This window comes from Zychaea mexicana (genome assembly GCF_025766255.1).
Source record: "Zychaea mexicana strain RSA 1403 chromosome Unknown BDB00scaffold_126, whole genome shotgun sequence".
NCBI lineage: Eukaryota > Fungi > Mucoromycota > Mucoromycetes > Mucorales > Lichtheimiaceae > Zychaea > Zychaea mexicana.
In genome coordinates, this window is record NW_026516789.1 from 70,237 (window position 1) to 93,331 (window position 23,095).

A 23,095-nucleotide genomic window follows, 5' to 3' on the forward strand; every position below is an offset into this window, starting at 1 on the left:
GTTTGCATAAAACGACAACTTACCATTGCCACCGTGCTTCAATCCTTGCCAATCGCTTAATCACCCCATCCTCCGATGCTTCACTGTTATATTTTATCGTCTCATTCTCAACTTACGTTGAAATATGTGTATTGTATCTTGCATAAATATTCGGTGAGTCACTTACTTGACATGTAGCAATAAAAAATTGCCACAACTCCTTACTGATATGCGGCATACATAATAAACAAAGCTCAAAAGACGCATATAGACAAATAAAAATATTTTATTTGGGGACTTGATCACGAGCTCGACGTGTTACATTCAAGTTATGCTTTACAGACACTTGTTGCTCGAAATGCTGCTTTGCTGAAACTGCACGAATGCCTTGAGCTGTGCTCTGCTGCTGCTGTGCTGCTTTCCCGTCCGTTATGGCGAGTCGATGCCGCCGTTCTCTTCGTGGCAGTGATGCTACCGAAACATCATCATCATCATTCTTTTCCTCAAATATGACGCTTGTTAGCAATTTCTTCGATTCAATCAAAAAAGCAGTTGATAATTGGAGAAAAACAATGGCTTACTGCTGCTGCTGCTGCTGCTACATCTTCAACCTCTTTACGATGGTTCTTGTGGGGCTTCAAAAAGCGCCGATGGGTCACTCGTAATCCATTGTTCAGGACAAGCTCGCTGGATTTATCAGCGACAGTAGCAGAAGATGGTGAGGTGCCATCCTGGTCCAGATCACCAAAATCATAATATTTTAGTAGCTCTTCAGGAGCTTCTGACTCATCATAGGCCATTTTACAGTGACCAACATCAACCTGGGCAACATACATAGCAGCAAATCAGCATTGTGCATGATTTTCAAAGATACAAGTATTACCAGCAGACGAATAAAGACAACATACCATATGTGCACGCACGGCATCCAGACTCTTCCATTCTTTCCCACGTCCATTGCAATATAAGCAAATAGCACCATTGACTTTGTTGGCGAGATAGCCGATCAATCCCTTGGTATTTTGGAGGTATTCTGCATCAGGTAAAAAGAACCCGTGTGCTTTTTTCATGTGATCCATATTGCCGTCAAAATCGTTGCTGATGTTTGGGCAAAACAGACACTCATGCTCTGAATTTTCAATTGCTGTTTTGTTATGGGTTTCCCTTTTCTCGTCGCTGTGACCATGTTCCTCTTCCTCCTCGTTATCCTCATCAATCAGCTCTGCCTGCTCTTCCAGTTCTCGATGTTTCTTGGATTGAATATGGTTGTTGAAGGCATTCTCTGAAAAGTACGATTTCCTACATATCATAATGTCAATCGATATGAGTACTTTTTCGCTGACTTTATGGAATATGCAGCTCCGAGAGAAAGTTCTCATACCTGCACACAGAGCACTCATATATTAATCCCATACGTTCTTGTTCTTCTCGGCCTTTCGCTTGTGTTGCTAGGTTTCGGATAAGTAGACTGTCAGGTCACCGTGCGGTTGGGCGCGCTCTGAAGATATATCGGCAAACTTACCATTGATCTTTTCTGCAAATTGCTCAGCACTGATGGGTGCAAGCTCTGCAATTTTGCGTTTCAAGTTATACTTGTGCCAGCTACACGATAATTTAGGCGATTCATGTCAGCGAAGACAATGAGAGATTTCGGGGCAGATCCTGCATAAACGTTTCTGATCTTACTCTGTACGGTAATGGTTTCGTTGACCCTCCGAAGTTGGAAAAGCGACATGACAGGCAAGGCAGGTAAAAAGCGTCTTTGACCGGTCAGAAGTAGATTGTGGTGATTCTGTTAACGACATTGTATAGAAGAAGTTTGTGTGTTAACGGGATAAAGAACAAAAGGTTTTTTTGTCGGGTTATGTATGCATTTCCATGTGTGACGAAATTATTACTAAGCAAGTGTTTTTGGGTCTAATCATTATCTTTCAAACCGAATTAGTTAATAAACAACTTATTATGTAATATGGGGATATACAAATACATGGTCAATTGAAGTACTGTGTGGCTACATATGAATTTTAAGCCATTCAACAGGATCTTCAATGCCGACAAGATCTTCGACTGCTCTGAGCACTTCTTGTAGCTCATCAACAAATGCAACGCTAGAAACTAGATAGGCGCTATAGCTAAGATATGCTGGATTACCGACATGGGCGTCTGTTATGTGAAAATTTTCGTATAGTTTTTGTGTATAGCGTTCGAGTGCTTCCTCTGGAGATAGCATGTAGGGTGGAAGCGCCATCTTGGCCGCCAATGTGGACGAGAGTAGTTTCATGGTTGTCATAATTGAAGCGTACTAAGAAGAACAGAAAAAAAACTACAGTCAACACTAATCATCCAGCACCGGCCACTTCTATACTAGATGAGAAACTTACATAATCCTTTCTTTCCTTGGCTCCTGATAAAGCAACTTGCTGTTTTAAGGCAGGGTCCAAATCCCTTACGGCGTATGACTGGTGATATATTTGCGAAGGAAAAAAACGTTAGCAAATTAATATATCAACAGCGATTGTCTACTCTCAATTAGTCCTTTCTTACCATATCATATACCAAGTCAACCATATTATTGACATGGTCGACGATTTTACCATAAGTCTTTGAGGGAAAGGTGCCTCGCAGTGGAGGCTCAAAAACAGCCAACTTTAGAAATGTACGTTCGTCTGCAATTTGACGCTGAAGATCAAGAGCGAGATGCCGAACAGCTTTGACTTGAGAATCCGAGGGTTTATCGTTTGGCATTCTTGGAACGAGAAATTGTGAAGTTAAAAGGCTATACATTCTACCAATATCACGGAGCGTTTGTGCCAATCGTTTACGCAGTTCCACACGGCCATTCACAGGTACTGGTATCATTGACAAGATTGCTGCAGCCGTAACACCGATGACAACGAGAAGGATACGCTGATAATTTAGAAGGTTTAGCAAGTGAAAATATAATATGCAAAGAGTATATGTATATATGGAAGGAAAGAGAGAGAGGAGAGTTGATTTGTACCTTTCCTGCCAAAGTCCATACAGGATCACTACCAGTTCCGTCATGAACAAACTGGTACTCGTAACAAATGATCTTTATAGTAGGTGCAGCGGATCAACATCATGCAAATTAGACGATAGTTCTTATGTAACATACATATAAAACTACACATACCATAACCATTGTGATCAGCGACATGATTGCCAGCATACGTAAAGGAGCCACATACAGAAGACAGTAATAGAAAAGAATAGCAACGACAAATGTTACGACAGCTAAACCATATGGGTTTCCTTGGGCTATCTCCCAGACGACAATTGCTAATACGCCTCCGCAAGCAGTTCCAAGTACTCGCATTATCACACTACGGAAACGCATGAGACAAATAGTCAATCGCAACACAGTTTACGTTCAACGTTTTACCATTATTACTTACGTGTAGAGAAACATTCCAGACATCGGAAACATCCACATCATCATAATAATCATCGCCCACTGACCATGCTGATCCATGTACCAGCTGGCACTTTGCGGAAGGAAGACAGGTAAAGCCAACAAGGTAGTACCAACCACCGTTTTGAATGAAAGAAACGTATCTGGCTCTAAGAACCAATTGCGGATTTGATGTAATCTATGGAAAAAGCGCTGAAAGCCAGTAGCTGGCGGATCGACATCGGGGTCACGGTAATAGAGTTTTCCTGATTCCCTTCTAAGGACAAATGCCGAGATATCGTCTGCTTCGATGAGGCTGTTTTGCCGTGTTTGCGTGCGTACAAGGTCCATAGCGTTATCTCGCTCGCCATCAATGACTTCACCACTAGCCATGTGCGGATCGATTCCACTTGCCCTGAAATACTTTTTGATGGACTTGACAGCAGGCATCCAAAATCGTCTACGGGTCCGTGTACGTTCGAGCTCCTCAATGTATTCAGTAAACGCTGCAACTGTTTTGGCGTAGCCCGTAAGATGGTAACGATACGTGGAAAACAAATTGAGCGCCCCAATATGTCGCTTGAGAGGCTTATCCGGATGTAAAGCCCAAAGCTTGCGAACATTTTGGCTGGCTTGTTCGTTGACCGCCTGGATAAGCGAGTTTAGTTGCTGAGAATCGGCGTGCGGGATATCCTTATATTCTTTATCAGGCTTTCGCTTGTTTCTGAAATCAATGCTGGAGAATAGTCGGGGGAACGGCCAAAGTAAGCTATTCAATGTCGTTCGCCCGGTAGCACTGTCAAACGCTTTAATACGGGAGACGCAGTCGTTCAATGTATCGTGGCATGCGTCGGATAATTGCTCGAGGATCGAATGTAGTTCGCGAATAGCTTCGAAAAGTGCCTCCTTTTCGGTCTGGATTTCCTGTTCAGATTCATCTTTTTGTAACTTATTCTTGAAATCTCCTTTTAAAATTTGGCTGAGTCCGATACCGTGCAAGGGGTTGCGCATGTCTTTAACCATTTGCGTCAGCTTGCTGACATCTTTGCCAGATAATCGACTAAATAGAATATCACGGTGTACGGCTCGTTTACAATCGATCAGAAGTAATGTGCTGCCTTGGAGACGGTCATGGAGTGACGGAAGTGTGGTATTGAGCGAGCTAGTTGACAATGACAAAAACGAGTCGGAATGCTCCTTGAAAAACGTGCTGTGGCCCTCCAAGCATCTGAGTAACACAGAGAGGTAGTTGCTCATACTATCATCCGGCCAAATTAATGCTGACACGGCAAGAACAATGGCACCACCAAGGGCTAGCGGTTTCATGAAAATCCACTATTTTAAGATCGAAATTCATATGATAATTAGAAACATACATCGATATCTACCCAGTATATCAGCTTCTCATCTTCTCACCAGTAACTGTGGGTAAAATATTGGCACCACTGAGGCTTGTGTCAGACTAAACTATATTACGGATAGAGAACATAACACACTGTTAGCTGCTGCAAAAATATCGGGCCTTCAATAAATGTGTTTCTCCTTACAGATATCAAAATGGTTGCGGTGATGCAGGCAAAGTTCGCTATTGTGCATTATTAGCATCCGATACTCCGCATGCAGAACAAAAAACGGTATGGAATGACATATGAACGAATAAAATACCTCTTGGAACCTTTAGGCGCACATAATTTGAAATAAACGTCGCTATAATCAGAAAAGCTGCAAGTACGCCGCTAGATCCTGGTTGAACAGGCGATGGGTTTGTCGAACTTCGCGCCAGGTTCGCAAGAAACATTCCTGCACCATCGTGAGAGAATCTATCAGTATTTTGCTCGCGGGAAGATAAATGCAGAGAAACAAATAAAACGAGAGAGCACATGCAGCTTTCCAGCATTTTACATTCGTACCTAAGCAACTGTAGCCAACACCAATTAAAGCACCCAACGTACCCAAAACGACATCCTAAAAATCATTTTTAATCGTTGGCTTGTTGAGCAAAATAATACTACATGCGTAAACCTCTTAAGACATGACTTTAAGCTGTATGTACCTCAAGTACGACGCCAACCGTTCTTGATGGGAAGTACAGGACCACGGAAATGCTCACTAAGAGCGAAGCTTGACCTATCACCTCTCGGGTCTGATTGCTAAATGTCATAACTAGAGCTACGAGAAGCGCTATGGACGCTTTGATAGGTTTCCGCCATTTTTCAAATGGAGGTGGCCGAAGCGATTTGGAGAAATGTTTCATGAAAGTTTACTCTTTTAATGGAAGTGAATTGAATAGAAGAGACGTAAAAAAGAAACTATATACAAAAGGAGAGAATAATACCTTTTCCTGATCCCATTTAGCCTGCGCTCGTTAAAACTAAAATAGCGTTGATGATGTACATGATTGATGGCAAAACCAATTCTCCGTTTAATCCCGTGCTCGGGAAAACCGGCGGTCTGCGTCAGTAATAGGTCGCGCTAAAACAACGTACATGGTTTGGATACCACTAGGCTAAGGATATTAACTTATCCATATTGTGAGAGCAAGTCAAATGGAGCGGTCAAAGTAATCACTTAGTTATGCAACAGGAAGACGAGAAGATTAGTCCACGGTGCGCATAAGACCTGAAGATGCTATTTTATCAAAACTTGATGTCTACCCACAGGTGTTACTAGGTACATGCGGTCAGCACCCGTAACAACTACTGCTTGTATGCAAAACAATAACGATATAAGGGATACTAAGCATTATTATATACTTGATTAATGAACAATTACTTTGATTTTAAAAATTCCAAAAGTAAAGCTCCAAGCTGTCATCAGCATTAATCTTACATTTGTTAAGGATGAGCCATATGATGGCAGGTGAAAGAGAAAGGAAAAGTCAAAAGTAGCCCTTCGCTCTACGTGCAAACATTGCTAACTTTGCCTGGTGATAAAATTCAAATTGAGGACCCTGCGACCCCTATAATTAAGCTTCGATTATGTGCACGTCGGTATTGCGTTATGATATGTATTTAGGAAACAGCATACAACAGCCGTTATATCATGATGCGTAGTGGATCAGCATTTACTCCCTATAATTACGAGCAGTGCAAAACATCCGAATTCTCTAATCAAAAGGTGCTGTTTAAGACCAATGACGCCTGTGAAAACGAGGATGCTGCTGCCAAAGTTGATACTGCTTTTGTTAAAAGTCAACACCAATATTTAAACCTAAAGCAACAAAAATTCGCGCATTATATAATTGTGTAAAATAAGGTAATTATTTATTATAATTGAAACAAAATGAAATGAAAGAACATATCATGATAAATAAAGTAACTTTTTTTGGTATATAAAAATTAAAGAGCTTGTTCCTTTTTCATTTAAGCCTTTACTCAGCAAAGGGATAGTCGGTGTAACCAACAGCACCTTGGGTGTAGAAAGTGTCGCGGTTGTATCTAGTCAAAGGCACACCATTCTTGAGACGGTAGACGATATCAGGGTTGGCAATGAAGGCTCTGCCAATGGCAATCAAGTTGCCAGTCTTATCGGCAACCTCAGTGGCAAGCTCAGGCTTCGTTGTGTAACCGCCAGCGGACATGAAAACGCCATCCTTCCACAACTCGCGGAAAGGATCCAAAGTGTTGACAGTATCGTTTTCGGTTTTGCGAGAAAAGTCATCGCGTGGCTCAATCATGTGCAAGTAAGCCATGTTGGCATGATGGGCCTTGAGCTCGCGGACAATGTGGGACCAAGTGTCATATGGGGTTTCATCGGCCATATCTGCAAAGAAGAAAGATTGGCCATGTCAACGTTCCTTTAAATACAACAAGAGCTTCTCATTTGCCTCTTTTCCTTCGCTTAGATGTTTCTCTTACTTACCTTGGAATTCGCTCCATGGCGACAAACGAATGCCAACGCGCTCAGCACCAATGGCATCCGAGATGGTCTTGACAACCTCGAGGGTGAAACGTGTGCGGTTCTCGATAGAGCCACCATATTGATCAGTTCGCTTGTTGCTGGAAGTGTTAGTGAACTGATCGAGCAAGTAACCGTTGGCACCGTGAATCTCGACACCATCAAAACCAGCAGCAACAGCATTCTTCGCAGCTTGAGCATAGTCTTGAGTAATACCGGCAATCTCTTCAACAGTAAGCGCGTGAGGGACCTCGAAATCTTTACCAGGCGTAAACAAGCAAGGGCCTTGGATTGCGACTTCGGATGCAGACACGGGTTGCGCGTTGTTGGGCAACAAGACAGAGCTGGTTGCGCGGCCGACGTGCCACAATTGCACGTAAATGATACCACCCTTGGCGTGGACGGCATCGGTGACACGCTTCCATGCGACGATCTGTTCCTCAGTGTAGATGCCGGGAGCACCAGGATAAGCACCAGCAGTGGGCGAAATGAAGGTTGCTTCGGAAATCAAGAGACCCCCCTTGGTTGCACGCTGGGCGTAGTATTCTTCTTGCAGGGCAGTAGGGACGTGGTTGGCATCGCTTCGGAAACGAGTCAATGGAGCAAGGACAACACGGTGTTCCAGTTGGGCGTTGCCAACCTTCATGGGCTGGAAAAGAGCAGAGTTGGAAGCCATTTTTATGGATAATATATGTAAAACGTGCAACAAACGAGACGATCCTGCTTTTATATATTTTCATCATTGCTAGGTCGCCTTTTGAATCGGTATATCGGCCGGCGGTGTTGCGGATCATGGAGGGAAAATCTTGTATTTTAGTTCGTCCCTTTCAAACGGAGTTTTGCTCAAACCCCTCGTTTTGACAGGCCTCCTTTTGCTGATTAATATAGGATTCCTCGAGTTATCGTGAACATTCCATCGTTACTTTTAAAAAAAAGCTTGTTTGCTTTGCGTCTTTTCAGTCAGCTAACGTTTCCTGGTATTACTCAATCTGTCTAGAGATCCTTGGCACTCGAACTTTGTTCTATGTAAATGGCAATGATATAGGGTGCTCTGTGCTATATTATAAAGTGAAGAGACAGCACTGGTAAAGCTCAGGACCATCAATCCTCGTGTAATTATTAATCAAAGCTCAGGACCATCAATTCTCGTGTAATTATTAATCAAGCGCTTACATGAATGGAGAACACTCGTAATGCTAAACATCACTAGACACTTGAATGACGACATCAATAGCCGAACACGATTTGTTTCAATCACATATATAGAGTCATGGTGGCACATGGGGAAATCTTTCGTGTGCTACATACAGAACTTCTTGATTACTGGGCTGTAACTTTATCATTAGTAAGCCCTTCGATTTGTGCACCCTCGAGTTTTGCAGCTTTTCTACTTTCAAAGATAAAAGCTTGATACTTCAGCAACTTGCGGCACTTAGGCAAGGCAAATCACATGTTATCGCGGGTAGATCACCCTCGTCATCAGCTGCGCATACTTAACCAATGCTTGCTGTACAGGGTTTCCAAAAAGTAATGTCGCAAGCCAATAAAAATCAATGTCACATGTTTCAAAATTAAAGTCGCATTTTCTGATATTGATGTCGCCTGCTTTTAGAAGCAACTTTGCGGATGTTGATTAAGCCGTCAAATGAAGACGATTATGAACATCTTTATGGAGTTTTGATGAGTTACCAATAGATAAAGAAAAGAAAAAAAAATACGTACCTTTTATACTAACGTTATTTTCTTACCTGCTGTAATTATTGAGATCTGTTGCGGTTATGAGCTTATACGCTCTCTTTTCTACGACACTTATCCAAACATATATGCGAATGAGAAACGAACCCCATAAAATCCGTTGGTTTTACATCATTACATGCTTCACGGATCCTTGTTGATAAGGTCTCTTGCTGTGAGAATTGTAAGTGTTATATCTTGCTCTCTTTGCGACAGATTAAAGTTGTTCTATTGGATTGAGCTGTGGAGAATATGAAGGAAAATATGCACATCGATATACACGATACTCAACATATCTTGCAATATCTTATTGTTTCCTTTAAAAAGCTGATGAAGTGACCTGTAACAGTTCCACTTCTCAGAATTTCAAAATGTTGACCAGTTTTTCTCTTCTTACTATATAGTACTAAGTAATCTCACACTAACTTTGATTAGTCCTGAGCCAGAGATAGCTCCCAAACCCGGGTAGCTTTTGCTCTTGTAGTCGGCACAGTTATAACAGCAGGGTACCCACTGTTGTCCAAGCTCTTGCATGTTTCATATATATATATATAGAATGGTAATTCATCAAGAAATACACAGATGCCATTCTCGAACACGATCATGACGTTCATTAATCTTATCTAGATTATTTCTTTCAGCAGAGTGAAACTTTTCTTTTTTTCCAAGATAAGGGGCATTCCGTCCTCATAAGCTTATGCACTGTGCTATGGACTCTTTTAAATCACTAAGCCTAAGCCCATTCAGTTATATCCACAATTGCAGTAAAGGGAGTGGAATCAACATACTTGTTGACTATCATTTTGTGCTCCTCATTAAGGATACGTTTACGACCTTGTTTCTTACTATCAAAAAACGGATCCGGATCCTCTTGGTACTGCTTTACCCATCTCTGTGCAGCACGAACATGTATACCTACATGTTTCAGAGTCGATAAAGCACTCAAAGAATTACCAACCTTTAGTTTAAAAATTAGGGTTTTTCTTGATCGGTGTATCGAGTATATGCACGTTTTTCAGCTATTTCTATCATATGCGAGTCTCCATCTCTTTCCTCTCTTTAATAATTTAAAGGCTCTACAGTGACTTGTACAACACACATAGAATCTGCTATCTGCAAATACTCGGTGTGTGATGTAAGCAATTTTTATGCATAAAGGTTTGATCGACAAGGTAATCCATTGGCTCAGGCCTGCCGCTCTCACAACAGCATTCCCTGTCCATCTTCAAAAAAATGTACAATCATGTATAGTTTTGATTGTAAAGTTACGAAGAAAAAGAGTTAAAGCCTGTTAATAAGCCATGCCATGCAAAATTAAACGTAGCCATAACAAAAACGCTACAATGAATCTTACACACATCCATTATGGACTACCAACATATAGTAAAATAGTGATAATTAAACAAAAAAAAATGGAGGACATCCCCTTTTATTGAGATACGCAATTTATAATCTTGTGTATTAGGTGTCAGTGCTTTGTGATAATATCAAACAATCGCTCTTGCTAATATCTTTATGTACTCATGTGCGAAATAATTAGAGAATGTAATGAGCCAAATGATGAGAATGAAAAATGATACTGTAATAAAATGGCGACGATGAGGAAATGGTAGTAATAATAAAAATGACAGAACATATATAATAATGGTGAAAAAAATGAATGATAGTGGCAAATGATGCACAGAACTTTAAGTAATAGTGGGGTGTATAGGATGTGTGAAATTAAAGCAGACCAGCGGTGGAGGGAATGGATGCTGAAAGGGTTTGATTTGTATTTTTATTTTTTTTTAGCAGAATCAGAGGCATTCGAAGATTGAGCTTTGTTATCATTATTGAGAGCAAATGATGAAGGAAGTAGGCTTGGATTGCCAGTTGCCGATGGCGGGACTCCAATTCGACAACACAAAGACTAAGTGTCATCGATAATGGCTTTTCCGTACAAAACTAGTTCTATCAATATGAGACCATCTTCAAAACATAGTCACCATTCTCTGATGAGTACTCGAGTTCATCTGTTCTTGGAATACTCACAATACAGTATGACCACCAGGAAAATCTGTATCTATTGAACGAACAACAGCATCACCTATTGTATTTGATTTGTTTTAGCGCACATATTCTCATCAGTCTTGTACTATTAGTACTATTATTGCCATTATTATTCTGCATTTACATTCCATTTATGTTGTAACTAGGAAATAAGCCTTATGTAAGAGTGAAGGACGACGGGACACAATTTCGCTCAACATATCCTTAAAAACGAATGGGAGTTTCAACATAGAATCTTCGAATACTTTTGTATTTTATCTTTCGTAGGACCTGCCTCTAATCCACCCAGTTCAATATCCCTGCCAGTTCAATTGTATCAAGCCTTCTACCAATCTTCTCACGTTCAATCTCATCAACAGCAGGTACTTTGCGCCGAATTTAAGATTTTAGCATGAGAGGTACTAGTTTTTCCTTCTACAAGTAATCAATTCAGGAAGAAGACTGGTACAGCTAATTAGTCTGCCTAATCTTTCACTTTAAAGTCACCAGAGCAACCTCTCGTCAATCTCGAAGTTTTAGTAGCTTCTTGCAAATCGCTGTAACATGCACTTGTATGATATCTATATAGTAATAATATATATACAAATTCCATTTTTAGATCTCTATCGCATCATGTAAAAGGTAGATGTGAATAACAGCTTCTTCTCAAACCTAACTTTTTCTTCATTATACGGGGTTCTTTCAGTTGTGGTATCCCTCCTTTGTAGATATTCCCCCAGCCCTCGTACCGCTTGGAAGCGACCAATTACGCAAGGTCACCAAGTCTTCCATAAAGAAGTAGGGACTAGATATGGATAATGTATAAAAAGCTGGTCCCCTCAGAATTCCGCGGGGATATGAGCAAAGAGCTGATGGCCCGAAAAACACGAGGAATATACTGCAGCGGGATAACAATGGGCAAAGGTATTTATGGCGCTCTAACTAACATTGAACCTTTCATGGCCCATTGACTCGAGCTTTAAAAACATTACAACATATTCTCATCTTTACAATGATAATAAATGCTTCCTTTAAGTTAGACTAGCCAGCTTGTTTTTGGTAAACTCATTATCAAAGAAAGGCTAATCGAGACGTCCTAATTTGATTTCCCTTAGAACTCCGTGATCGTGTGTAATCATAGCCTGGATTGCCTTGGTGCCACTTTATATTTTTGCTTAATCTATCCTTCCCCAGTTTTTTTTATACCTTTCTTTCTCTCCTAATCTTATCTTACATCGCTCACTGAATCATACACCCGGCCGAGAAAACAACATGGAGAATATACTGAGTGTATATCAATCGCATGTACTCCCACTTTTGTCGAAAGGCTCAAAGAAAAACAAAGTATCGATATCGGTTGCTGTTGCGGTACTCGTTCTGTACCTCGCTTATGACAAAGTCGCAAAACCTCCTCGCAATCTGCGACACATACCTCAAGCAAGCTTCTTCGGGTATCTAAATGCCTTCATCAAAAAGGTGCCCATAGCTGATGTTGCCGAGAAGTATACATTGCCTGCTGCGCTGCAGTCGGAGCATGGCCTGTACGTTGTAAGTGGGCGTTTTCCAATTAAAGCGCTTGGTACAAACGAGAGTACATTTGATGATATGGACACTAAAAAAGCATGGGAAATTGGGTATATGGTTCTTTTTGCTGTGTATAGCGCTTCGATAATAATGGGTGGTCGGTACGCATAAACAACCCCGCCATTGCAAAAAAGTTTCTTCTTGGGACAGGTACATGGGAACACACGCATACAGTAGCATGCGGGTGATTAATCTATGGTTATACAAAGTTTAAACTGGAATTCAAAATAATCTCATTTCTCGGTTCTCTCTGGTAGACATTTTCCCAAAAGCTAGCGTTTCAGCGGATAGAGAAGGCACGTTATACGGCAAATTTGCCGTGGGTCCAAACGTTGCATTCATTAACGGCCAGCATTGGAAATCGCAACGCATGGTAACATCGTGTGTCCCAAAAGGGCGGATATAATGGTTTCTGGTAGCGTCGGCGTTGTGTTGTTTTGCTAATTGTCATCTGCTTACAATTAGGTGATGAATCCTGCGTTTCACAGACAAATGCCAATTGATTTGTTTGGCAAGCTTACACTGAAGCTATTTAATGTCATGGATGAATCCCTTGATAAGCCAATCAATTTCCCCGATATGACAACACGCTGGACCCTTGATGCTATCGGCTTAGCTGGCTTTGGTAACACGAAGATATAAAAGCAACACGTTCTTGCTTTGTTGATGATTGCTCATGCCTATTTGTCGCACAACATTTAGATTTCGATTTCAACGCCATTCGCGACCATGACAATGTCTGGGTGCAGCGATACAAGGCTATTATGACAGGCAGCATCAATCCATTATACCTGGTGTTCCCTGTGATTGATCGAAAGCTGTTGTTCTTGCTTCCGAAGCGCCGTCGCCTCCATGAAGAGCTGGACGAGTTCTTGAAAATGATACGTACAATGATATCTGATAAGCGGCAGCTCTTGAAGGAGAAAAAGGCCTCCAATATTATTGATCGTGAGAAGGACCTTCTGACGCTGATGATTGAGGCTGAAAATGAGGGCAATGGTACATTGACCGACGAAGAGTTGCGGGTATGTACTATTTCTGCAGCGGGAGTGGATTTGTGATGTATTAATCTCTAATCTGCTCGCTCATGATTGCTTGGTGTATGTTCAGAGTAATCTATGTATATTTATTTTGGCAGGACATGACACCACAGCGAACGCACTTGCCTACATTGCTTACTACCTTGCGATTCATCCGGTACATACAACAAAGAATTAGCGGCAAATCAAATTGAACAAAAAGAAATAGTACTTATAGTTAGTACCATTACAATTATATAGGATATACAACAAAAAGTGAGAGAGGAAGCCACCCGTGTTTTAGGAGATCAACCAGTCGACGCCGTACCTACTATCGAACAAAGTCGCCAACTTCCTTACCTCGATATGGTGATCAAAGAGGTAAGCAACATTGATGTCTCATACATCTACAGGCCTGATAAATGCAAAAAGCATTGATCTAACTGTTTATGCAACTCTTTATCGCTCTGTATGTATAGACACTTCGAATTTGTGGTCCAGCTGCAAGTATGGTTGTTCGTACTGCAACTGAAGATACCGAACTTGGGGGCGTTTTCATTCCTAAGGGTACCCGCGTTAGTGTCGACATCTTTGAGTCGCACCGTAATCCACGCGTATGGAACTCTCCTTTGACGTTCGACCCGGAGCGCTTCGCACCCGGTGGTGAAGCTGAGAAACTTTCGAAGCAGGGCATGCCGTGGTTAGCGTTCAGCAACGGCGCACGTCAATGTATTGGCATGAACTTTAGCATGGCTGAGCAGCGTGTTTTGCTTCCTATGTTACGTAAGTGCAATACTAACAACGAGCTTTCGTCTTTTATTTATCTGACTTGTCTATATAACTATTACTAGTGCGAAAGTACGAAATTTCATTGCCTGAAGATTCTATTCACAAGAAAAAGTTGATTACCAACGGTCTAATTATCCTTTCACCCAAGGATTTATACTTTAACTTTAAACGCCTGTATTAATCTAAAGATATATATAATTATGCATTATCGGCTATATAAAATTGTTTGGGTATCCTAAGAACAACGTAGACGCCAAAATATTCATCATGCAATTTTACGGAAGGGTTTCCTTTTTTGGATGGACAAGTCACGCTGCACCAGCTCGGTCCGCAAGTGCGATTGCGTGTCCTAAATTCAACGAACGCGTAACTCACTCTCCTGAACGCAAACCCATTGTTCTAATCAATCAACGATGTCAGTTGCACCTTCCGAGAACGAACTCCCACAAATCCCTGATCTCCTTTTAGCTGTATGTATGAAAAGCATCTATTGTAGCGACGCTAAAGTGCTGGCATTGCAGTTACCTGAGAATAGCTCAAAATTGATAATCGTTTAATATTGTTCTTTTTAGCACCATCGCTTTATTTTGCAGCATGGTCCTGCAGAACAGAAGGATGAAGCCAAGAAACAGTTACTTGTAGCTATTGAGGAAAAGAGTAAGCTTCCAATAACTGCGACTGTCTACAATAGATTGTGAAACTTTCATATATATATATATATCCAAACTGACGGTTGACATAACTAGAAATGACCCCATTTTACAAGTACGCGACCGAGCTTTTAAAATTGCCCTTCGACCAAAGTTTATTTGCCAAAATGGACTCTGTCAACAAAGAAGATCTCGCAAAGTTTGATGAAAAGGTCGAGGATGCTGAACAAAATATGGGTGAAACTGAAGTAAACGAGGCACTGCTTGGTAAAGCTGATTATTATGCACAAATCGGTGATAAGGTAATACCCCATTAAGAAGCTTTGAATTATATGACGACTTATTGATGGGATAGTACGGACTTATGCAAGTTTATATTGATTAACATAAAATATTATGCAAACAATACATTATATGATTACTAGGAACGAGCTTTAACAGCATACAACGACTTGCTGTCAAAATCAATAACACCTGGCACACGTATCGATATTGTTTTCACGTTGGTTCGCATCGGATTTTTCTACGACGATAATGCGATGGTACGAACAAATATCGAAAAGTTAAAGGAACTTGTCGAGCAGGGTGGAGATTGGGATCGTCGCAATCGCCTCAAGGCATACGAGGGCGTGTATATGATGTCAATCCGAGATTTCAAGGGCGCCGCATCTCAATTCATTGATACATTAAGCACATTCACCAGCACCGAAATGATGCCTTACAAAGACTTTGTAAAATACGCAGTCTTGACCAGCTTAATCAGTATGCAGCGAGTTGATATCAAGAAGAAGGTTCGTTTGTTGCTATTATATATTTCAAAGTAGATACTGGATTTTCGCATCATTAGGGAGATGGAGGAAAAGAAACTTACAGCGCAAAACTTAGGTGTTGGATGCCCCTGAAATTCTTGAAGTCATCTCGGATATACCACATATCGAAGACTACATGACAAGCTTGTACAACTGCAATTATGCTCAATTCTTCCGTGCACTTGGTAACATTTTTGTTTTTGCTGTAATGGTCATTTAGAAAGGGGTAGCAATGGCAAAATCTAATCTTTCTTATTGTTTGTCGCGATTATCTATTGTTTAGCCGACATTGAGCGCACCCATCTTCGTACTTCTCGATTTTTGTACCCACACTTGCGCTTCTACGTTCGTGAAATGCGAATTGTAGCATACGCACAATTACTCGAAAGTTATCGATCCTTGACCATCGCTAGCATGGCACAAGCATTTGGCGTCACCGAGGATTACATTGACCGGTAAGTTTTGTGCTTTTGCGTTTGGGGAAGTTGAGCAAGATCCATGATCAAGGTGTGCTAAATGTGTTCTGCTGGATATAGTGATCTGTACAAGTTCATTGCTGCTGGACGTCTCAACTGTGTTATCGACCGGGTAAATGGTGTGATTGAGACGAATCGACCAGACGCCAAAAACGCCCAGTACCAAACTGTCATTAAGCAGGGCGATTTGCTCCTGAATAGAGTCCAGAAATTAAGCAGAGTCATTGACGTTTAATTTTTTCCATACAATACAATCCATCATATCCGTTTTTTCCAACCAAGTCCGACTTGGATTCTTTGCTTAGATTCTGTTTCAATTTCTTATCTTGAAAATTGGTGAAATAGGCACTATCGTGTAAAGGCACCTTAAGCTAGCAGCCATCACCAACTGATCATGGGAAAGTGATACGAAGTTCAGATAATGGTTTACGTAGCAATCGATTACCCACGGTTGACTTAGCAGCGTATAAAAACACACAAGCAAAACTCTGCTTGTTGTCAAAGCTTCCATACTAAGCTTCGTATCCATCCGCGTACTTGATCAAAGCACGGACATCATACACACAGCAATCAGATGCTTAGTGCCCCACACGATCGGAATCTTTCGGGTGATGAAACACGTCTCTCTTTGCTGTCTTGCGAAGATTCGCCACCCTGGTCTAAAAGCTATAAAGAGAGACTCCGTCCGACGCCAAACCTTCTTTTTTTTGACACCACACAACTTCCCTTAACAATGTTGCGCTCGCTCACTGCCACCCACCAATTGAAAAACATCTCTGCTCGCCAAGTTCGTTCTTTGAGCTCCACTGTCGCTGCTCTGGTATGTTTCCAACTAGACATTTTGTTGCCAAGTTTCATTTAGTCCATTCAAGAAAAAGTGTGGGGATTCCTTTTTGACACGAGCGACACTTTTCAACTTTGGTTATATATAGCAAAAGTTCCGTTCTGAGCGCGACACCTTTGGTGACCTTCAGGTTCCTGCTGACCGTTACTGGGGTGCCCAGACCCAAAGGTACCATGAATGATATTAAGAGAGCTATGCTCACACGTTGAGGGAGAACGTTGGAAGAGAGAAAGGGCACTGTTTGTTTAGCTGGATCGTTTGTTTTTGACTCACGGAAACTTATATAACAATAGATCGTTGCAGAATTTTGATATTGGTGGTCCCCGTGAGCGTATGCCCGAACCCTTGATCCAGGCTTTCGGTGTTCTTAAGAAGGCTGCAGCCACCGTTAATATGACCTATGGTTTGGATCCTAAGGTTGGCAAAGCCATTCAGCAAGCTGCCGATGAGGTAATTAAAGACGAAACATGGGGTTTCCGGTCGGGTACAGCCGAGGAAAGTTTTGTGTGCTTAAACAAGGTACTTGGATCAAATGCATAGGTTATCGATGGCACCCTTTTGGAACACTTCCCTCTTGTCGTCTGGCAAACTGGTTCTGGCACCCAGTCCAAGTACGTATATTTTTCTCGAGTGTTAAAAGATAGAAGGGTAGAAAGTCGTTTACTTATCAAACGATGACTGTCGTTAATTTAGCATGAACGTCAACGAAGTCATTTCGAACCGTGCCATCGAAATCCTCGGTGGTGAGCTTGGCAGCAAGTCGCCCGTTCACCCCAACGACCACGTCAACATGAGCCAGTCGTCCAATGATACGTAAGTCTTCTGGTCATAGCACTTGATTAGGGGAGCAACGAATTGACAAAGAGTATTGGCTATGTAGCTTCCCCACTGCTATGCACGTCTCTGCTGTTGTTGAAATCACCCACCGTTTGTTGCCTGCCTTGACTGAGCTGCGTGATGCCTTGAAAGCCAAGCAGGACGAATTCAATCACATCATCAAGATTGGCCGCACTCACTTGCAGGATGCTACTCCCTTGACCCTTGGTCAGGAATTCTCTGGCTACGTCCAGCAGCTCACCTACGGCATCGAGCGTGTTGAGAGCACCCTTCCTCACTTGTATAACCTTGCCCAGGGTGGTACCGCCGTTGGTAGGCTATTACATTTTTTTCTTGATGATATAATTGGCTGTGTATCATTATCCGTCTCATACCTTTCACTCGCGTAGGTACTGGTTTGAACACCCGTGCTGGTTTCGATGAGAAGGTTGCTGCTGCCATCGCTCAAATCACCCAGCTTCCTTTCAAGACTGCTCCCAACAAGGTAATAAAAAAGATCATCTCAAACGATAACCTAGTGATAATGTAAATACTTGATAAAAAGTGGCTAATTATGTCGATACTCTGGCCGTGAATATAGTTCGAAGCCCTTGCTGCCCACGATGCCGTTGTTGAGGCTCACGGTGCTTTGAACACCGTTGCTGTTAGCTTGATGAAGATTGCTAACGATATCCGCTTCCTCGGCTCTGGCCCCCGTTGCGGTCTTGGTGAACTCTCCTTGCCCGAGAACGAGCCTGGATCCTCCATCATGCCCGGCAAGGTCAACCCCACTCAGTGTGAGGCTATGACCATGGTCTGCGCTCAGGTCATGGGTGTAAGTGTTATATTCCAAGACGGTTTAGGGGAGCACATCAAGAAAAAGTGAGATTTAGTGACATGCAACGGGATTATTTTAGAACAACGTTGCCGTTTCTGTCGGTGGTAGCAATGGTCACTTTGAATTGAACGTCTTCAAGCCCGTTATGATCAAGAACGTCTTGCAGTCCGTCCGCCTTTTGGCTGACGCTTCCAACTCGTTCCGCAAGAACTGCGTTGTTGGCATCAAGGCCAACGAGAAGAAGATCAACGACATCATGAACGAATCCCTTATGTTGGTCACTGGTAAGTATCAAGCACAACAGAAACAAATAATTGGAACGTCATGTAAATCAAACCTAAATCTAAACACCGTATTTCTTGAAGCTCTTAACCCCCACATCGGTTACGATAACGCTGCCGCTTGCGCTAAGAAGGCCCACAAGGAAGGCACCACCTTGAAGGAGGCTGCCATCTCCCTCGGCGTCTTGACTGAGGAGCAGTTCAAGCAATGGGTCCGCCCTGAGGACATGATTGGTCCCAAGAACTAAGTAAAAATTGTATAGAATTATCTTGTTTTCCCCCTTTTCGTTCATCGTTTGGACAACTCTGTAGAAATAATAAAAAAAAAGGGCAACAGCAATAGCTAGCCCACCTTTTTTGGATAAGAAATTTGTTTTGGATTGGTGACGGTATTACGGTGGATGTATGAGAGTATATGTATCTTGAAGAAGGTAGGTCCAAAAGTTGTCAACCTCAGCGGCCATCAAAAAATATGCAGGGTTGTCGTTTCAAAGAAAAAACCTACAAAAAATGACACGCGCAATGTTCCTGGGTAAGTCAAGCATGAATGTGCTCAAAGTCATCCTTCGGCAGTGTCACTCATTTGCTAGAAAATATGGATAGCTGCTTGTCGCTCAAGGAATTTATCACCAGCGGTATGTCGACCACGAATGGGCAACTCTTGCTCATGTCAAGTAAGCTTTAGTGAATCGTAATCCACAGTTACAACGTATAATGGTACTGACTGGATTCGATGAACTAGATAATTAACAGCAGATATCGGCAGATAGTAAGGCTACCTAGTAACTGGCTGCTGCCCGCACTACAGGTATATCTCAAATAATACAAAACTTTGTATGTTATTTCCCTTTCCTAACTTAAGTTATTTCAGACAAATAGACGCCACTACTCTTCCCAAGAGCATCAACAACCGAAATCGATAGTATTGAAGACGCCCAAGGGAACCAAAGACTATAGCGACAGGGAAATGGCCATCCGAGCCAAGGTTTTTGATACCATCACACGTATTTTCAAAAAACACGGTGCAGTGACGATCGACACGCCTGTATTTGAGCTCACTGAAATTTTGGCGGGCAAATATGGCGAGGACAGCAAACTCATCTACGACCTAGCCGACCAAGGCGGCGAGTCATGCTCATTACGATACGATCTGACTGTTCCGTTTGCTCGCTTTGTTGCCATGAACGGCAAGGAATATCAGAATATCAAGCGGTATCATATTGGCAAAGTGTATCGACGCGACCAACCTGCCATGACTAAAGGCCGATTACGCGAATTCTATCAATGCGATTTTGATATTGCTGGTACCTACGATCCTATGATTCCAGACGCAGAAGTATTGCGCATATTGTGCGAAGCATTGACAGCATTACAGATTGGTCCCTACACGATCAAGATCAATCATCGGAAGATACTTGATGGCATTTTTGAAGTGTGCGAGGTCCCACAAGCTGACATCCGATCCATCTCGTCAGCTGTGGATAAACTTGACAAGTTGCCCTGGGACGAAGTCAAGCGTGAAATGGTCGAAGAACGAGGTTTATCCACCTCTGTTGCCGACAGTATTGGCGAATATGTTAAATTACAAGGCGGCAAAGAATTGCTCGACCTGCTGTCCAAGGACCAGGGGATTATAAACAACAAGACCGCCATGCAAGGTCTCGCGGATATGAGATTACTGTATGATTATTTGGAGGTTTTGGATGTACAAGACAAGTTGCGCTTGGACCTCAGTCTGGCACGTGGATTGGATTATTATACGGGCGTCATTTATGAAGCCATTACACCTGCTAGTACCGAAGGGGGTGTTGGATCGGTGGCAGCAGGCGGCCGTTACGATGATTTGGTCGGCATGTTTGCAGGACGCAACAAAAAGGGCCAACCCAGCATGAAGGTGCCATGTGTGGGGGTCTCGTTGGGCGTGGAACGGATCTTTTCCATCCTGGCAGCACATCAAAAGGGCCAACAAGTCAAGAGCAAGGAAACAGAGGTGCTCATTATCGCTGTTGGCCGTGATCTGATCAAGGAACAGATGAGACTGGCCAAGGACTTATGGGACAACAATATTAAGGCATCATTCATGTTCAAGAACAAACCCAAGCTGGAAAAGCAATGGGCCATGTGCGAAAAAGATCAGATTCCGTTCGCAGTCATTATTGGCCAAGATGAACTGGATGCCAAGCAAGTGCGACTCAAGGATATGCGGATAAAAGACAAGGCACAAGGTGGTGGTATTATGTTACAGCGTGCTGATTTAGTTAAAGAGTTGAAAACGCGATTAAAAGACTTTTAAACCAGTTTACCAGTATATTTTGACTTTTTCATGCTATACAAGTAGGGTGGGATGTGGTGATGAAGAAGAAGAAGAAGATGATGATGATAGTAGAATGGAGTTGGCACAGAGAGAGAGAGAGAGGGTGGATGCATTTGTGTGTCGCAAAGATATGGTAAGAAAGTTAAGTTTGGAGGAGGTACTTATGAATCATTGGCTGGATCTTTGCTACAGAACCAATTTTCGCCGAGTCTCTTTTTCGATGGAACCACTGTTCACCGTTAGAATACCGAACATAAAGGGGACAGTCAGGGCTTGGAGCATGAAGTGCATCGTCAAAGTCCTTAGCGACACCAAGCCGAATCCGTATCTTGCTTTGGCGTTCGACCAAATAGACATCTGCCCCGACCATATCCATTGTGCCAATATCCAAAAGCGATTGAGGTGCCTTTTGTAGTTTGGGTTTTGGTGACGCAGAAGATGACTTGACCACGGGTGGCACAGCGCTGGTCAAGTTTGCGGGCCTAATAGCTCTTGTCGCGGTGGCTACATCTGGCGGTCGGTTCGCTCTTGGTGCAGTTGATACTTCAGGAGGTCTACCGCCACCTGCAGTACGAAGATCGTTTCGAAGGCGCGGATCTCTAGAAAGCTGTGGCGGTACAGGCATTCTACGTGGAGGAGAAGTGCTGACAGGGTGAGATGGTGGCTCAACGTGATGTCGCGGTTGTGTTAGTGGAGTGGTGAAACGTAGACGTTTTGATTTTGGCGCTTCCATTTCCGTATGATCCTTGGTTGCTGCTTGTGCCGGCAGTGTTGCTGCTGGTGCAGTTGGCGGATGTGACGGTAGTGGTGCTGCAATGCGTGCCAGTTCATGTTGCAGGGTTCCCTTTTGCTCGACGTATTCGTTGAGAAATTCGCGAAAAAGATCCTTCTGTCGACCTCGAAGATCATCAAGTTCACTTTCATAGATGGCCTCCAAAATAGAAAATATTGTCTTGTCATACATTTTTTCTTGTGTAGAAATTTACTGCATATGCTTATCACAAGAAAGAGAAGCTACCTTCATATCATTCGCGAAACGATTGGGTGTATCATCTACATTTTCTGCCACTCGTTTCTCTAAGGGTATACTGTCGTGTGATGTTCCAGTGTGTTGCGCAATGACCTGCAGTTCACTCAACAGTTTAAACACGTTGTTCTGATTTTCTTCGAGAAACTGTTCACCGTTAATAAACTCAAACACGCCCCGTTTATCTGGTGGAAATAAATTTGAATCGGTTCTTTCTGCAAATGCTGCTTGAAATTCACTCAATTTTGTTTTTTGTTGGCTGATCAGCTGCCCAGTGATGCGTAGATGTCGTTTTTGCAAATTGTCGAGGCGCGATCTGATCAAAGGTTGTGTTAAGGTCGTGGGCGTGTCTGGTTGAAGAAACGTATCCGTGCTTTTTGGTAAAATGAACAAAATAGCTTTTAGTTCATAAAGAAGCACAAAATTATAGTGAGAGTAAGACCCAACTTTTGAAATGTAACTTTCCGCTTTACTCACTTTACGGGTTCTTGCTCCAACCAGTAATGTAATTGATCTGACTCGCTTGACATTGTGGAGAGTGGGTATGGAGAAATTTAAAGGCTTTTTATTTTCACGCGACTTAAAATGCATCAATTTA

The 23,095-nt window shown here is 42.4% G+C and overlaps 8 protein-coding genes across 8 annotated transcripts; 4 read left to right on the forward strand and 4 right to left on the reverse strand.

The window, feature by feature from the left end:
* Positions 1 to 166: 166 nt before the first annotated feature.
* On the reverse strand, positions 167 to 1,885 carry BDB00DRAFT_94007 (C2H2 type zinc-finger-domain-containing protein). The gene is made up of 6 exons (XM_053129339.1): positions 1,666 to 1,885; positions 1,502 to 1,581; positions 1,361 to 1,427; positions 888 to 1,278; positions 561 to 800; positions 167 to 475 (listed from the first exon to the last, which is right to left on the reverse strand). The coding sequence occupies exons 1-6, from the start codon at positions 1,782 to 1,784 to the stop codon at positions 266 to 268; spliced, it is 1,107 nt and encodes a 368-aa protein (XP_052974036.1). The 5' UTR covers positions 1,785 to 1,885; the 3' UTR covers positions 167 to 265.
* A 623-nt stretch (positions 1,886 to 2,508) lies between these two features.
* On the reverse strand, positions 2,509 to 5,697 carry BDB00DRAFT_890672 (uncharacterized protein; the record flags this gene model as incomplete). Its single annotated transcript, XM_053128470.1, has 9 exons — positions 5,445 to 5,697; positions 5,302 to 5,356; positions 5,057 to 5,191; positions 4,939 to 4,976; positions 4,808 to 4,858; positions 3,396 to 4,726; positions 3,134 to 3,323; positions 2,981 to 3,052; positions 2,509 to 2,886 (listed from the first exon to the last, which is right to left on the reverse strand). The coding sequence occupies exons 1-9, from the start codon at positions 5,643 to 5,645 to the stop codon at positions 2,509 to 2,511; spliced, it is 2,451 nt and encodes an 816-aa protein (XP_052974037.1). The 5' UTR covers positions 5,646 to 5,697.
* Positions 5,698 to 6,761: 1,064 nt separating this feature from the next.
* Positions 6,762 to 7,964, reverse strand: BDB00DRAFT_773772 (uncharacterized protein; the record flags this gene model as incomplete). The annotated part of the gene is made up of 2 exons (XM_053120118.1): positions 6,762 to 7,153; positions 7,253 to 7,964. 2 exons carry the CDS (start codon positions 7,962 to 7,964, stop codon positions 6,762 to 6,764), a joined length of 1,104 nt encoding a protein of 367 aa, XP_052974038.1.
* Positions 7,965 to 12,269: 4,305 nt separating this feature from the next.
* On the forward strand, positions 12,270 to 14,655 carry BDB00DRAFT_983418 (cytochrome P450). Its single transcript, XM_053129998.1, has 9 exons — positions 12,270 to 12,598; positions 12,712 to 12,784; positions 12,892 to 13,007; positions 13,100 to 13,259; positions 13,337 to 13,659; positions 13,745 to 13,831; positions 13,915 to 14,034; positions 14,133 to 14,436; positions 14,505 to 14,655. The coding sequence occupies exons 1-9, from the start codon at positions 12,323 to 12,325 to the stop codon at positions 14,621 to 14,623; spliced, it is 1,578 nt and encodes a 525-aa protein (XP_052974039.1). The 5' UTR covers positions 12,270 to 12,322; the 3' UTR covers positions 14,624 to 14,655.
* Positions 14,656 to 15,190: 535 nt separating this feature from the next.
* BDB00DRAFT_773818 (26S proteasome subunit RPN7-domain-containing protein) lies at positions 15,191 to 16,612 on the forward strand (the record flags this gene model as incomplete). Its single annotated transcript, XM_053120123.1, has 5 exons — positions 15,191 to 15,394; positions 15,518 to 15,883; positions 15,978 to 16,086; positions 16,185 to 16,356; positions 16,438 to 16,612. The coding sequence occupies 5 exons, from the start codon at positions 15,191 to 15,193 to the stop codon at positions 16,610 to 16,612; spliced, it is 1,026 nt and encodes a 341-aa protein (XP_052974040.1).
* A 256-nt stretch (positions 16,613 to 16,868) lies between these two features.
* Positions 16,869 to 19,525, forward strand: BDB00DRAFT_851892 (fumarate hydratase). Its single transcript, XM_053125544.1, has 10 exons — positions 16,869 to 17,197; positions 17,310 to 17,389; positions 17,515 to 17,671; positions 17,762 to 17,832; positions 17,915 to 18,034; positions 18,102 to 18,370; positions 18,448 to 18,542; positions 18,639 to 18,872; positions 18,955 to 19,159; positions 19,241 to 19,525. The coding sequence occupies exons 1-10, from the start codon at positions 16,952 to 16,954 to the stop codon at positions 19,402 to 19,404; spliced, it is 1,641 nt and encodes a 546-aa protein (XP_052974041.1). The 5' UTR covers positions 16,869 to 16,951; the 3' UTR covers positions 19,405 to 19,525.
* Positions 19,526 to 19,534: 9 nt separating this feature from the next.
* BDB00DRAFT_94162 (histidyl-tRNA synthetase) lies at positions 19,535 to 21,531 on the forward strand. The gene is made up of 3 exons (XM_053129375.1): positions 19,535 to 19,830; positions 19,899 to 19,964; positions 20,028 to 21,531. Exons 1-3 carry the CDS (start codon positions 19,807 to 19,809, stop codon positions 21,447 to 21,449), a joined length of 1,512 nt encoding a protein of 503 aa, XP_052974042.1. The 5' UTR covers positions 19,535 to 19,806; the 3' UTR covers positions 21,450 to 21,531.
* BDB00DRAFT_851900 (uncharacterized protein) lies at positions 21,452 to 23,084 on the reverse strand. Its single transcript, XM_053125545.1, has 3 exons — positions 22,975 to 23,084; positions 22,489 to 22,870; positions 21,452 to 22,401 (listed from the first exon to the last, which is right to left on the reverse strand). Exons 1-3 carry the CDS (start codon positions 23,025 to 23,027, stop codon positions 21,613 to 21,615), a joined length of 1,224 nt encoding a protein of 407 aa, XP_052974043.1. The 5' UTR covers positions 23,028 to 23,084; the 3' UTR covers positions 21,452 to 21,612.
* Positions 23,085 to 23,095: the final 11 nt, after the last annotated feature.

What these genes read in the sequence shown, in the direction of transcription:
- BDB00DRAFT_94007 (XM_053129339.1), bottom strand. Translation starts at nt 1,784, where the DNA reads ATGTCGTTAACAGAATCACCACAATCTACTTCTGACCGGTCAAAGACG. An exon ending in CGAAACCATTACCGTACAGA is followed by an intron (nt 1,582 to 1,665) that starts GTAAGATCAGAA and finishes ATTATCGTGTAG; the next exon opens with CTGGCACAAGTATAACTTGA. An exon ending in TATGAGTGCTCTGTGTGCAG is followed by an intron (nt 1,279 to 1,360) that starts GTATGAGAACTT and finishes TATGATATGTAG; the next exon opens with GAAATCGTACTTTTCAGAGA.
- BDB00DRAFT_983418 (XM_053129998.1), top strand. Translation starts at nt 12,323, where the DNA reads ATGGAGAATATACTGAGTGTATATCAATCGCATGTACTCCCACTTTTG. An exon ending in ACTACCTTGCGATTCATCCG is followed by an intron (nt 13,832 to 13,914) that starts GTACATACAACA and finishes ACAATTATATAG; the next exon opens with GATATACAACAAAAAGTGAG. An exon ending in TGTTTTGCTTCCTATGTTAC is followed by an intron (nt 14,437 to 14,504) that starts GTAAGTGCAATA and finishes AACTATTACTAG; the next exon opens with TGCGAAAGTACGAAATTTCA.
- BDB00DRAFT_851892 (XM_053125544.1), top strand. Translation starts at nt 16,952, where the DNA reads ATGCTTAGTGCCCCACACGATCGGAATCTTTCGGGTGATGAAACACGT. An exon ending in AGCCAGTCGTCCAATGATAC is followed by an intron (nt 18,035 to 18,101) that starts GTAAGTCTTCTG and finishes TTGGCTATGTAG; the next exon opens with CTTCCCCACTGCTATGCACG. An exon ending in ATCCCTTATGTTGGTCACTG is followed by an intron (nt 19,160 to 19,240) that starts GTAAGTATCAAG and finishes TATTTCTTGAAG; the next exon opens with CTCTTAACCCCCACATCGGT.
- BDB00DRAFT_94162 (XM_053129375.1), top strand. Translation starts at nt 19,807, where the DNA reads ATGGGCAACTCTTGCTCATGTCAA. An exon ending in GCAACTCTTGCTCATGTCAA is followed by an intron (nt 19,831 to 19,898) that starts GTAAGCTTTAGT and finishes TCGATGAACTAG; the next exon opens with ATAATTAACAGCAGATATCG. An exon ending in GGCTGCTGCCCGCACTACAG is followed by an intron (nt 19,965 to 20,027) that starts GTATATCTCAAA and finishes AAGTTATTTCAG; the next exon opens with ACAAATAGACGCCACTACTC.
- BDB00DRAFT_851900 (XM_053125545.1), bottom strand. Translation starts at nt 23,027, where the DNA reads ATGTCAAGCGAGTCAGATCAATTACATTACTGGTTGGAGCAAGAACCC. An exon ending in TTGGAGCAAGAACCCGTAAA is followed by an intron (nt 22,871 to 22,974) that starts GTGAGTAAAGCG and finishes TTTACCAAAAAG; the next exon opens with CACGGATACGTTTCTTCAAC. An exon ending in GTTTCGCGAATGATATGAAG is followed by an intron (nt 22,402 to 22,488) that starts GTAGCTTCTCTT and finishes TCTATTTTGGAG; the next exon opens with GCCATCTATGAAAGTGAACT.